This window comes from Falco peregrinus, chromosome 2 (assembly GCF_023634155.1).
Source record: "Falco peregrinus isolate bFalPer1 chromosome 2, bFalPer1.pri, whole genome shotgun sequence".
NCBI lineage: Eukaryota > Metazoa > Chordata > Aves > Falconiformes > Falconidae > Falco > Falco peregrinus.
Genome location: NC_073722.1, coordinates 120,329,160 through 120,343,290, shown reverse-complemented (window position 1 = coordinate 120,343,290; position 14,131 = coordinate 120,329,160). Strand labels below are relative to the sequence as shown.

Below are 14,131 nucleotides of genomic sequence, written 5' to 3'. Positions count from 1 at the left end.
CTAGTTGTTCCTCTTTTATCTATAAATACCCTATATTTGTATTAGTGATTTCTGATTTTATGTTCAGCAGGTAAAGTGGTAGCTGGAAGGCAAAAACATTCATAGATTTCTAATGTGACCTACAGCATTTTCTTTCATTTCTGATTTCTAAAATGGGTTGAACAGGAGATCATTTTGCCTCTGCACAAAATCAAAAAATCCCCCAATCCATTGACACTTCCAGCAAAATTTCCCCACCCTGCACCAGGGTGAAGAGTTGAAACCTTAACACTTTTGATAATCCAAAAAAATCCAAGACAAATCAATCATCTGTTCAAGTAGATATATTTCAACGTAAACACTTTCATGAGCTAGTTCTGAATCGTTCTGTTTTGATTCTGACCTCATTTTAACAGAAAAGTATTGTAGCTGGTTTAAACTCCAAAACAAAGACTGTTTAAATTGGAACAGCATGTTTCATTTCACTCTATACAGTTTTAAAACCGACACCAATATGTCATTCAGCTTCCAAAAATATCTAGATTTTCTTTGACAAAAAATGGGGAAAGTGTTGAAGTTCATCAGCTATGAAAAAGCAACCATTAATAATGGTTCACATTTTATGAAGTTCTTGATCTGAACTGCAAAGCTGAACACCGTTGGTTTGGTGTGCACAGGCCAGTGACTGCCTTTCACCTTGTTCTCCGTTCTTCAAGTGTACGGCAGCATGTGAAACCTCAACTTTCGTTGACTTATTTCAAAAAGAAGCTTCTACCTACATTTTTTTACGGAACAACATATTTGCACAGCAAATCATTTCAAGGTGACTGTCACCCACATGGTCATCACTTACAACCTCTCATAAAATCAGTTCTCTATATACATTCCTGTTATCAGAAAATACCACTGGCTACTGAAGTGAGGTATAAGACTCTTGGTCACTGAGTTCAATCTGCTGGTCACTGGGTCACATATTCCATTTCACACAGTTATTGAGTAACATTTTTTAAAACAAGCAGATGGAAGGTTGTTTCGAGTCTAAACAACTCTGGAACATTCTGAAGGAACAAAACAGGTCTACATTTATTAAGTAGTTTGCCCATTTGTTTAAGTAACACTGTTCATCTCTTTTCAATCAGTCTCCTTTTATTCTTTACTAATACTTTATGTTGAAGTGTGTGATAGTTACACAAAAAAAGAAGTTTATGGAGTCTTGTAACACACGCCTGACATCTTCCTTCACAGACTCAGGCAGAAAATGCATTCTTCCGCCAAACTACCATGTTACAGATAACTGGCATTAATCACATTTGAACTATTACTTTGAGCAAGGCTGAAGGTATATTTTTTAATTATTATTTATGCTTTGTTAAACACATTTAGATCTCTTCATCATTTATGCTGTAAATAAACGTTTAGTAATTAAAATGTCTTCCCTGGATTACCCCTATACTCCTTCCTGCAAATTCAGTTCTGAAAAGCCTTGGCAATATTAAAACTAAGATACACTACCTCAGTGTAGCGTACACCAGGCACAGCACCACAAAGGGTCCTGTGCTTGAGTAACAGTACTGCATAAAGCACCGAATGATACATTTACCTCATACCTAAAACCAGCAGAACGGCATGAACATTTATATTATGTATCAATAACCTGTTACCAAAAGCTTTGGCCACATAGTTGCACTAAGCCTTCCTTGAGAAGCCAGGACATGATTCTCCAGGCAGCCTATAAAGTAGCGAGCAGTGTTGATCTGTTTGTGCTTGTTCCTGTTCTGTAAGTGTTTATAGTAGAAATAAGAGGTGAAAATACTTGTTTGAGCAAGCTTATCTGCCATGTGTTGTAGCAGAGAGTGTGAGGGTGCTTGGAAATGATATGTGAAAGTGAACGAAGAAATGTAACTAAGGGGCTTAGGAGCCTAAGTCCTCTTTGAAAAAGTAATGTTGGGACAGTTTTTGAAAGATAATTAGTTATCTGATGATGGAGCTCAGCATCAAGTCCTCACAGCCAACTGCTCATGTTCTTTAATAGCCTTCTTAGCAGCGATTCATCTTCAGACACTTGGTTTCATTCCTGTTCATCTTTCTTTGAAAAAAATCTCCCTTGAGCTAAATCAGTATAAGAGAAAGGCACGTGCATGAATTGTGATTTCTTGGAGGGCAATTCCAGACTCACCATATGTGCTGAAATCCCCACGGCTTCGCTTGCTCCGAAGTGCCTGCCACACAGCGCTGAGGAGAGCAGCTGTACCTTGGGGAAACGCTGCTCCAAGGACTTGCAACAGCACTTACACGCTTCAGCACAAGACTACGGGCACCAGTTTCCCAACTTTTCTGCTCACAAACTCAGCGCCTGCTGCAATCAGCCTTCCCAAAGGGCTGACGGCTCTGAACACAAGTCACCCAGTGCTCCCAGCCTGGTGACCACCCCTGGCTGCCACAGCCCACGGCTCTTCAGCGCTGACAGGCGCTGCCATCCCGCGGAGCGGCAGCAAGGCTGAGCAGAAGCGCCCCGGCAGGACCCCCCCCCGGTAGGGGCACCCAGCAGGCCCACGGCTGTGAGGCCCAGGGGTGGGCTACAGCCCCCAGGAGCTGCGGGGGGCACCGCGCCTCCCGCGGGAAGGAGGGGGCTGCGGCACGGCCCGGGGCCTGGCGGGGTCCCCCGGGGCCTGGCGGGGTCCCGGCTCTGGTAGAGAGGCTGGCTGGCGACAGTAAGGCCGGCCGCTGTGCCGAGGCAGGCGAGGGGATGATGCAGCTCAGCCCCCTCCGAAGCCGCGGGACCGACCTGTCCCCCCTGCCCGCTCCGGCCCCTCAGACCCGGCGCGGCGAGCACACGGTCCCGTTCGCGGGGAAACTCCCGCCGGCGGCGGCAGCGCGGGGCACGGCGCTTCTCCTCCGCCCCTGGGGCAGCCCCGCAACCGGCGCCGAGGGTGCTGCTCCCCGCCTTCCCCCGGCCCCTCCGCGCAAACCTCCCGTCCAACTTTCTCCTCAGCGAGGGGCACCCGCGGGGCGGGAAGGGGAGAGGGAGGCGGCACCGCCGGCCGCGCTGCTTACCCAGAAGCGGGACCCGCAGAAAGCCTCCATGGCCGCGGCAGGGGCGCCAGCTCCTCAGGCCCACGCCGGGCACCGGACGGGGGAGATGCCGGCTCCTTCCCCTGCTGGGCGGGCCGGGGGCGGGGAGGAGCGGGCCCGACGCGCCCCGGCCCACCCTCCCCGCCGGCGGCGGGAGTCGCCAGCGCCACCGCCCCGCTGCCCTCGCCCCTCGGGCCGGGAGGCGCCGGCCGGGGCCGCCTCAGCGGGGGCCCCTCGGGCCGGGAGCCGCCCGGCACAGGCCCAGCGCCTCCCTCCGCCGGGGGGCAGCGCGGGGGCGGCCCCGGCCCCGCTGTGGCAGGCCCCCGGAGGCCGGGCTCCCCGGCTGTGCCACGGAGCGGGGAGAGGGGCTGCCGCAGCCCTCCTGCCGCTGCCGGGACGCGGCTTCCCGAGGGCGGCCGGCCCGTGGAAGGGGCTGGCCCGCAGGAAAGCATTTGCCCTGTTCAGCGTAACCCGCTGGGACAGCCAGACCCTGCCCTTGGAGGGGACACGGGCGGTCCCCATGCGGCGGGGGAAGCGCTGGCTGAGGGACGAGGGACAGTCACCGCGGCCGTAGGGAGCAGCCTCTGCCCGGAGCACTGGGATAACGCTAACACCGGGAGACAGGGCCCGGCATCTCCCCCGCGGAGCGGTGTGGAGCACGGTCACCTCAACAGGACTTAGATGACCATCACATCCCTTACCCACCCATCTCCAGCCTTTTCCTTCACACCGATTGCTCCTGCCATAGATGTGCAGCTAAACCAGCGGCGCAGATCCATTTCCCAAAGCTCTCAGTCAATAAACTCCATGTGTAACTAATGGATTCGGTAGTGTAGCACCTTGGACACAACCTGGATTTCCCCTTCCCGGGACGCAGAAGCACCGTTTGCTCTCCTCTCGGGCTGCGCCTGCAGCCTTACTGACCTCCCAGCACCTGCTGTCTGCCCACCCGCTTGCCACAGCATCTGGTTCAATAACATTATCTCACAAAGAGCACCCTGCTGCCACAAATTTACTTAAATATTTTAAAAAAGAGTTTGAGCTGCCTTCCTCACTAGAAGGTGAGGAACAGTCACACAGAGGGGTCGTGTCAAAAATGCTCACCAGAACGGAAGAAAAGAGATGAGAAGCATAGTATTCCTGTGTCCCAAAAATACGCCATCCCTAAAGAAAAAATATTCTGCTAATCTTGTACAAAGAACACTGAAGCCACTAAGGGTAATACCCAGAGTACTGTAAGAGGAAGCCATGTGCTTCCCATGAACAACACTGAGAATTTGTTTTAGACATTTACTGTAATCTGACTAAAGGGACGCCGTTCTTATTAGTGTGGGAAGATTAGATCTTGCCCAAGATAAGATTCTAGGGTGATTGCTTGCAACATTTGAAATCTCGGGCTGATCCAGGTTAATCAGCACAATCACGTTACAGCCCTCCCAGGGAAATACTAGAGAAGCCCTAGCCAACTGGGTGAACACCTTCTAAGGGCATCGTGGGTTGTCTTTGCAAGTCTTAGATTGAAACTTCTGTTCGGCAGAATTGCACCACAATAAAAGTTTAAAGAAAAGTCAGTAATAGCTGGGAGTTACTCCTTCATGGCTCTTTAAATCTCCTCTCCTGCAACAACCTGTAAGAGCAGTTGCTCCAAGAGAAGTGCTGAGTGTCTCTTGACACATGAACGTACCGCTCTGTCCTTCTTGCGCCAAGGAGCAGAACTTGGTGCAGTTTGAAAGCACGCCCAAAACTAACACCGGCTTTGACATTATAAGATGTCACACGTACAGAGGCACCTCACAAACAGCTATTGTAGGCTGTGCATATGGGAGGGGAGAGGTTAATTTTGCCAGCATACCGCAGAGTTCCACTGACACGTGCAATATGAATTAATCCCCGATTAAATTATTGACTTCAGTAGGCTTGTTCCACTGTATCTGTAGGGGAAGGTTCTGTATTAGGGTATTTCCCTGCATCTCACAGGACCCTGAAGCAGGGGGCCTTAAATGATTCTGCCTCTTGCTTCATGTTCCTAATTCATGGTGGGCAGCTTCTGCCTTCAGTAGCAGTTCATGCCATTATACTCATCATACTGATGCAGCGGGTACCAACTGGGGTGCCAGCTCCCCCCATGTGCCCTCCCCCATGAGCTCAAGGAAAGCCACAGCCAGCCAGCCTGGACCTCAGCAGACCCTGCCGGCTTGCACTGACTTTGCAGTGTAATTACTGGCTAGCTGAGAGGGAAAAATCAAAGGCAGGAATTAAGGAAATATTAAAGTCTCAGACAGATGAGATGGGGAGAGAAGCTTAAAAGCTCCTGGGAAGGGCCATGGTAAAGGATTCTGCTGAACTTGGTGCAAAGCGGAGCCTGAAGCACTATGTCAGGCAGCTCACTTGTTTCCTTTTGATGATGGGAGGGAAGACGGAGGTACCTAGGACGTGTCATTACTCCTGTGATGTTCCCCCAAATGCAGGCTGGCTACGCAGGAAAACAAAACGGCACCTCTGGTGTGAACGCCAGCGAGTTCAGGAACTCACCTTTTCTCAATGAACGTTTATTTCAGGGAGTGGCAACACCTGATCTGGGTTCATTCAGCAATGTATTTAAATGCTCTTTTCCACGCCAGCTGCACAGTAAAGGACTTTTCACCTGCTAACACATAGATGCAGGTCAAGTCAGCGCAGTCATGAAGCACCTCCAAGGCACACCCAGGGCCAGCAGCGGAAGGCAAGCTATCAGCCAGAGCAATTGGCTGGGGCAGGACGGGAGGCAACGCCAGAGAGAAGCTGTTTGTGTAAGCACCGTGCCAGGTGTGAGGCAGGCTGCTCTTCCTATCACACCTCACGCTGATTTGCAAAGCACTAAAAGCAAAATGAAGTGTGGCCGACTCCTGCAGCAATCCATATAAAGAAGGACATTTAGAGCTGAGGGTTGGGGAGCGTTTGAGCATGTGCAGCTCTGGAAGTCACAGTTTTATGGTTAGTTGACTATAAATATCACCTTCTTTCTCTGCTTGGAACAGCAGAGGCTCAGCTTTCTTTCCAAGACCCACAGAGGCGTCACATTTTACAGATGGTAAGAAAAAGAGACTGCCAAAGAAGCATTTACAGCAAGGCCCTATACATTTACTCTATAAGAAAGGGGACAACGCCTTGTTTTAACACATACAAGATGTGGACTTGTAACAAACTCTGCTTAAAGTCAACACCGCATGAGTAGCAGCAGACTTCAGGTTTCTTCTTCCCAAACGGTCAATGGTGTTGAATTTAGTGTGCATCCCTCCTCTTGCAGGAAAGGATTTGACTTTAATTTCCTCATTTCTGGAAAATGCAATAAGGAGTTTAGAACTCCCATGATAAAACAGATGAAGGAGTGGGCTGGGAATTTGCAGCCCTGGTTTTTACTCACAGGTCTGCTTTTGGGCATATATCGGCTACGTGACTTTGTAAGCAAGGAATGGAAGGCAAGATTCCCTTGGTTGGAAGAACAGAGGCAGCAGCTCCCTGGAAAGCTGACACAGGGAGGTTGAGAGCACACTGCATCTGGCCTGAAGCTGCACAGTAAAGTCATTCTGTTTGCTGTGGGGCGAGGTGGGTTATACCTGCTGCATCAGGGCTCCCTAAAAGGAGAAAATGGTGTGTGTATGACTCCTCCAGGATGCTGTGTGTAATACCATCTTCCCCTGTTACATGAGTGCTCCTACATTTCAACGTGCTGAGAACTGCCTAGATCACCCCAAAGTGATCCTGGAGCTGCTCCAGCAGTGAGCAGCCAAACTCCAAATGCACTGGGCGTCTCTCTCACTTGCTAGATAATTCCACAAACATGCTCTCGTGTGCCTGCAGAGGTTGATGGAAGTCACGGCAGGTGTAACACACCCAGCTCATGGGTGGTTTAGCTGCAGAAGGAGCTTAGAGCGATGGACAAACAGCCACAGACAAGCAGCACATGGCACTTGGGCCTTCTGGAGCCAAGACCCAAACTATCCTACTTCAGCTCCTGACAATTGCCATAGTTTATCCTCTCCCTGTGCCAACTCAGCCACCCCACAAACCTTTCCTAGTTTTAATGGGCTGAAGCCGTTCAGGATTTCACTGCAGAATTCACGGTGTTTGCAGGAATCCAAACACCGGATCCTGCTTTGTTTGAATGAACATGGAGTTGTCACCAGCCCTTGGCCACGCTGAGCTGGTGACACCCATCAGAGCAGTTCTGCACTGCCTTCACAAGTGTCAGCACAGCACATGCTGTCCACCACAGTACGTTTTTTGTTGAATTACATCAATATTAACTTCTTGATTTCCCCTGGAACAGCTGGATTTTGCTTTCTGTTTCTGTAAAATAATTGTTAGCACAGTAAGTAATTAAGTGGTTTAACCATCCTCTTCATTTCCCAGCTGGAGCTGCAGGGGTCTTTTGTTGCATTATTTAGAGTATTAAATAGATATGGAAAGATAATCTACCCAGGACCTTTGAAATCTTGCCAATTATAGCATTCAGTGACTCAGGCATAGTAGAAAATGCCAGAGGATGTTGCAGGATTATATAGCATGTTGTAAACATATCCAAAGCATTGAATACAACATGTGAAAACCACCTTAAGTCCAATCACCCTCAAAAGCAAAAATGCCAGCAAGGCAATGCCTTTCACTGGTGATGCTGAAGACCACGCCAAACCAAACAGAAACAGATTACTGGGGACCTCAGGTGCACCAGTGTACCAGCTAAACCACTTCATGGCATTGCCATCTAGTGACAAGTGCTCAGCCTTCACCCAAGCAAACAGACCTGGAGCACCTCACCTCAAGCCAGGTGAGATGGCACAAGGCCTGCTGGCTTCTCCTCCTCCCACGCTGGGCCAAGCAGAGCTCCAACACCCCGTCTGGGCTCACAGGTTGTGGCTGTATGGTGGGTCTGCGTGCCAGCGCAGCCGGGACAAGGCTGGCACGCACAGGGCATGCTGGGCGCTGTGCTCTACATGTGCTTCAAACAAGGGATAAGCATGTGCAGGGACAAAGCTGGGCTGCTGCCACAGCCTGCAAGATGCTGGGCACCCAAGGGCTGTCCCTGGACCAGCCATTGTATCCCAGGGCTTTGCACAAGCCAGAGCCACTTGTATGTGCAGCAGCCTGGCTTTGAGCATCTCCCCTCGCCCCAAGCAGTGCGGGGTTTCACCGGCTGCCACGGGGCTCCTCAACCTGGGAGCAACCCTTCCGGCTCCCACCCGCTTCCCACGAAGGGATTGTCATACATTCAGTGGTTGAACACCCCCTCCCCCGCCGCAGAAGCAGACACACCCCACCCCCCCCCCCCCCCCCCGACCCCGCGCGGTACCACGCCGTTTCTGCAACGCGGAGCTGGCCCGGAACCTGCCTCCCGGGCGGCGGAGCGGCCCCGCGGCCCGCCCCCCGGCCCCTTTTCCCGGTAGCTGGAGCTTCCCGGCGCCGGGAAGGCGGAGAGCCCCGCTGCCCATCCCGCTCCCCGGCCCGCTAGATGGTAGCAAAACGCTGCGCGCCGGCCCCGCCGCTCCGCACGCCCCTCGCCCGCTCGGCTCGGCCTCTGCCCCCCGCAGCGTCCCTGGCCTGATCCCTCCCGTCTGCGGGATCCTCCCCCCCCCGGCAGCGGGTCACCGCTCGGCCTTCAGGAGGTGCTGGTGGCAATAAAGGCAGCCAGGCACGTTCCCTTACATGGCTTTTTCCTGCCTTATGTGGGGAGATTCCCGTGCAGGTCACCCCCGAGACGTGCCGGCACGTCTCAATTTGTAGCTCTGGAGCACCTGAAGCACAGAAGGCACAAATGGCCTTTCCCGTTTCTCACGAAGCATCTCGCAGGGTTTTGCAGAGCTCCAGCTGAGGGATGAGCCGTGCGCGCAGCTCTTCTGACCAGACACTGCTCTCCAGCAGCAGGACAGTTAACCAAGTTCACCTAACTGTCTCGACTAAGCCAGAAACAAATTAAATTTGAAGTGCTGCTTCCCTAGACGCAGCTACCACTACATAGAAAACGACCTAGTTTCACATGGCATCCAAATTACTCACCAAAGGGAATAACAAAGTGCCGGACCCAGGCTCTGGCAAGTTGGGAGCACATATCCACGAGCAGCCAGTCTGGGTGGGAGCCTTCTAAAAACCACAAGCAAAACTTGGCAAAAGAGCCTCGTATGGGAATACACGCAAAACAGAGCAGAAAACCAAACCCCTTCCCAAGCTCCTCTGAAAGCCGACGCTGGAAATGGAGGGATCTGACATCCCCTGCAAGGAACCACCCTGGGGCTCAATTCAGCTGTGTGCAGAGAGGTGCAAAGTGCTTGAACCCGTGAGCCCTGCTTACCTTGGTGCCATGTGGATCCTGCAGCCTTGGAGGGGTGGGAAGGCACTTCAATGGTTCCAGCCTGGTGGAGCTGGCCCCATGGCCCGGATAACGCAGACGCGTTACAGAACTCGCCTCTGGAGTCCTGCTCTGTGTGGATTTGCATGGGATTTTACACAGATCCACACTTTCCCTCTGTTTAAGGGCTAACCTCCTTCCTGCTGTTTTCTGCTCAGAGGTGACTGTGAGGGGGCCTTTATCAAAACGCTCTCTAGATAACATAAGCATTGTGGGTGTCAGTTTGGGGTCCCTCCTGCTGCAGAGCCATCGTAAGGCATGCAAGCCAAAGCGAAACAGCTCAGTGCTCAGGCCAGGTTCCCCTCTCTAGTGGCTGCTCCCCAGAGCAGAGGAGACTTCACATTAGAAGCTACATCACTCATCCACTAAAGACCCCTGAAGAGTTTCAGTTCGGATGTTTCTAGTGGTACCTGAGCAGCATCTGGGGTGCGAGCCCCCGCTGCTCCACGGCAGGCAGGCTGCAGCTCCAGCAGTGGTACCACCCCCGCCAGCTCCTGCTTTGCGAGGAGCTAAATGACTGCAGAAGTGATGGGCAAGAGGCTGCTGCGCTTCAGGCTGGAAATCCTGAACGCATGAAAAAGCCCGGTACCTTCCCTCTTCACAGCGACATGTTCCCACGGTCAGATCAAATCCTGACTCTGTTCCCTCTTTGGCTGCAGCTCTCCCTTGCAGTCCTGGCCGCCTGCGCATCGCTCAGCAGCTGGCCAAGCTGTCCTCTGCCACCGCAGCGCGATGTGCAGAAACAGCTGATGGTCTCGCTGGTGAAACAGCACACCCTGGGCGATGCGCTGGGCCACGTTCACTTGCGGTGTCAAACCAAATTGCTTCACGAAGGGCTGATATTTCACAACATTTCTTCCCCATCCGCTCCTGCTATACAGTACCTATTCCAACTGTTCGCAATTAAAACGTGACCAAAGATTTGACCTCTCTGAATGATACCAATTATCATCAGCAACAACAAAAAAGGGAAGTGCACAGTTGTTTTCTTTTCAAAAGGCTTTAATAGGACACATTTGTTTTTGTCATTTGTAAAGATTTACACTCATTTTTTGTCTTTTTTCTTTTTTTTAAAAAGGAACATTTTAACCCAATTTTGCCCATGAATACCACCTTTTGTTGCCCTGACCAAAAGACCTTGTTTTGGCCTATATACCTGATACAGTATAACAATATATTAGCTATTAAATACAAAGTTCTATAATATATACTAGGTTGTTACGGACATTGCAATGGTACTGTGCCTACTCTAGTCACCTTGTGTAATAGTGTACAGGGGTTATTATAGTCAAAGGGGCAGAAAAGGGGAGACTGGGGCATAGCCTAATTTACAATGGTAATGCTTTTGTTTTCTTTTTTTTCTTCTTTTTTTCTCCTTGAATACACCTTGTGCTGAGCGAAATCCACAGAAGTCAAAAACAGCATTTTCTTTGCCCTTCTCCAAAATATCTACAGTATAAACGGCCTGTAACCAAGCTATGAAGAATCAGTTCTATGTGCGAGGGGCTGCAAGAATGGAATTTACATCTTTCCAGACATATCTGCAATCTCTTTTACCCCATGTGTCAGCCTGGCAATAGCAGAATATCCTCCTCCCACCTGTATACAGTAAATCCACAGTAGTAAAGTGCTGGTGTGCTTGAATGAACCGGATAGTCACGCGACTACTTTACCTTCGCTAGGGGCTGAGTTTTGGGAGTAGATGTTTTCTACGGGTACGGTTCTTGAACAGTAATAGCACTGCAATATCGTAGAACTTGAGCTTAGCTGCTTACTTCTAAATGCGACCTGGATGCAGGCTCTGAAACTAGGCTATACATGTTGTAATACAGTAGGTCTGGCTCCAGGTTTATGAAAAAAACCTTGTAGGTAAGAGCTGCTTCTGTTCCCAAGATGCTACGCAGACTTTAACAATTTCTCTATAGATTTCTACAAAAATATAAAAAATTCTATCAACATAACCATTCTACAGAATTCCTGTGGATTTTGTACATTTGGTTTAAAAAAAGTCAAATTCTATAAAACCCCCCCAAAGGTATTTAAAATTATGTTAAGATTATTGCACACGCTGCAGTACATTTTTATTTGTCTTTCAAAAGGGCATCTAGAAAAAACTTATCCGGTTTAGAAAACAAACTATTTTACATGGATTTCTTTTCCTGAATGCATCATCATATGGTATTTTTTATTGACTAGTCTTTACTGAATATTCACGTATGATGTAAACTTTTTCTTACTTCCACAAATCTTGTCAGTGGGCAAAACCCCAAGCCATGAAAATAGAGGAGCCTTTAGGCTTTCTGTTACAGCTGGAGTCGAGTGTTTGGATTAACATCACATCACCGTTTTGTGCCACGATTTCAAGCTAAAATGTTCCATGGTTCTTTTGTAAGGAAGGAACTGTACCAGTAATATCATTCCAGCTATGCAAACACAATCCTAATCATTAAGGAACAAGGGTCGGCAATTGCAGTGGCCTAGCTATTTTCCCAAATTATTTAGTACATGTGAAAGGAAAAGCTAAGGCTCATTATAAGTGTAAAACCAAAAAGGGATTAAGAATATTTCTCAGGCTTAATACAATGTAATTTTATTATTTCCTTAACTGCGATCTGGGGGAAGAACTGATGAAAGGTTTGTTTGAAATCATTGCTTTAAACGGGCTTAACTCTGGATTTGGACTGGCATATCAAAGGGAGCGGTCTCCGTATGGGCCCGTGTGGAAGAGGGGGAAAAAGTCCCAGCCAAGAATTAATCTAACGGCAGTAAATAGTACAGAATGTTAATCCTCCTACTTCAAATACACTGATTGCCTGACTTCCTGCTGAAAGCCCTTACATTTCTCCAGGACGTGTAAATCAATAGGGATTGTTTATGGAGTGAACGTCCCCCAGTGAAAATAAAGGAGCTTAAGACCTCACGTAGGCTGTTAGGTACGAACAGCATCTTCTTCTTTGCATGTATACTTGAAGCTAATGCAGATACACGTAGTCGGAACAGCCTAATCTCTGAATGGATAAAAGGCTGTACATCAACATGTTGTAGTGATTTGAAAAGATCAGTAGTTCTCAAAAAGTTACAAACTCCTGACTGACAGAAATAGCACAAATCCTCCTCTTGCCTGTGCTGGTTTACAGACACGATCCAGCAAAGCCTTATCCATGTACGCCATTTGAAACCTGTGACTATTCCCACACTTCAAAGCATGCCTGCAGTCTTATTTAGCCTACATCTTAATGTGATTTCATGGAAGTTGAGTGAAGTTGACATCTGGTTTCCATCAGCCTTGTGAGGAGCGGGAGGTGTCGAACCGGACCAGTCTTGCATGGTTTTCAGGCTGTGCTGCCCAGTTTTACAGATTGCTTTTTGCAGAGGGCATTAGCACAGAAGTAAACAGTGAATTTCGGAGATGACTGACATTAAGGATGTGTTCTAAAGTAAGGACATGAATTCTGGTTTTATCTACTTTGTACCACGATGTTGCTGCTTAAGGCTTTAGATAGGTTGGAAATAAAATTGCAGTCAGGGTCATGTAAATTAATTCTAGCAGTGCCAGCAAAAACCCTGACTTTTTTACTGAAAATCAACAGTCATTTCAGTACCTACAGACTTTCTTACACGTAATCTGTAAAATAACTTGCAGTAGACCTCGATTCCGTTGAACACATAAGCATATGATTTTCATTTTCAAGAACTTCTTCAATACAATCAACCTCAAGGCGGCTTAAGCAAGAGCTTAACTTTAAACATGCGCTTAAGCCCGCTGCAGTGACGTGTCTGCACCGAATTCACCCACTGCAAATCTGCACCACGGTCTTATTCTCCCTTCCACGGGGGTGTGGAAAAGAGGGGCTCCCCCACGAACAGGGGGCTCACAGAGGTGTAAAACTCCGCAGAAGAAACAGTCTGCCTTGGAGATACTGGAAAAACATCTCAGGAGCAACCACAGGCTTTTGCTGCCTCAGTTTCCTGGGCACGTATGAAAATAGCCATTGCCATGGTTTTGTGGGTCACCACGGATGATCTATACTGTCCTTTCGTAACTCAGCATTTGTACAGCTAAATGGCTCTGCATTCACCATCTCCAGACATCTATCAGCACATTGCACTTTCCTGCGTTCGTGCACTTGCTTTCACTCTGGATGTTGATTTTATGCAATATGGGGATATTATTTTGCGAAAAAATTGCCACTGCGTTTCTACACTACCCAAACAATCCTTTTCCCAGAATATCATTGAAGTCCAAAGGGAAAAATAAATTACATTAAATAATCCTTATTTACTGCTGAGTGTGGGGTACATTTCCTCTGTAATGCACTAATTGGCTACATTTTGTGCTTTGCAAAACAAAATGAAACCCGAACAAAACAAAACAAAAAAAGAGAAGGGATTAAATATATATTTTTTAGGTTAAAATATTCATAAAAACCAACTTTATCTCAGAAATATTCTGAGATACATAAAATAGAAGAAAATTAAATGAGTCTTTAGTCACAAAATGTACTACATCCCGCAATACTAGATTCAATTAATTTAATAAAATATAATATACATATAGATTCTGCACATTGTATTGCTTTTACCTAAGCAGAACATATGCTTAAGTAAGCGTGATATAGGTTAACCACTCTTTTAACCAGCTGGTTCTTTAATCTTTCTTTGGAAATTTTTTACCCAGTGCCGTTTTGGAATACAGTC

The 14,131-nt window shown here is 48.5% G+C and overlaps 1 protein-coding gene across 2 annotated transcripts in view; it reads right to left on the bottom strand.

Moving 5' to 3' along the window:
* Positions 1-3,365, bottom strand: part of ABCC3 (ATP binding cassette subfamily C member 3) — a 50,682-nt gene extending 47,317 nt beyond the window's left edge. The window contains exon 1 of one of the 2 annotated variants that reach the window (XM_055796119.1): positions 3,034-3,365. In XM_055796119.1, coding sequence (XP_055652094.1) covers positions 3,034-3,063 — 30 coding nt within the window. In that variant the 5' untranslated portion in view covers positions 3,064-3,365. The remainder of the gene's footprint in view (positions 1-3,033) is intronic. The other variant, XM_055796118.1, reaches the window with a different exon arrangement.
* Between the last annotated feature and the right edge of the window lie 10,766 nt (positions 3,366-14,131).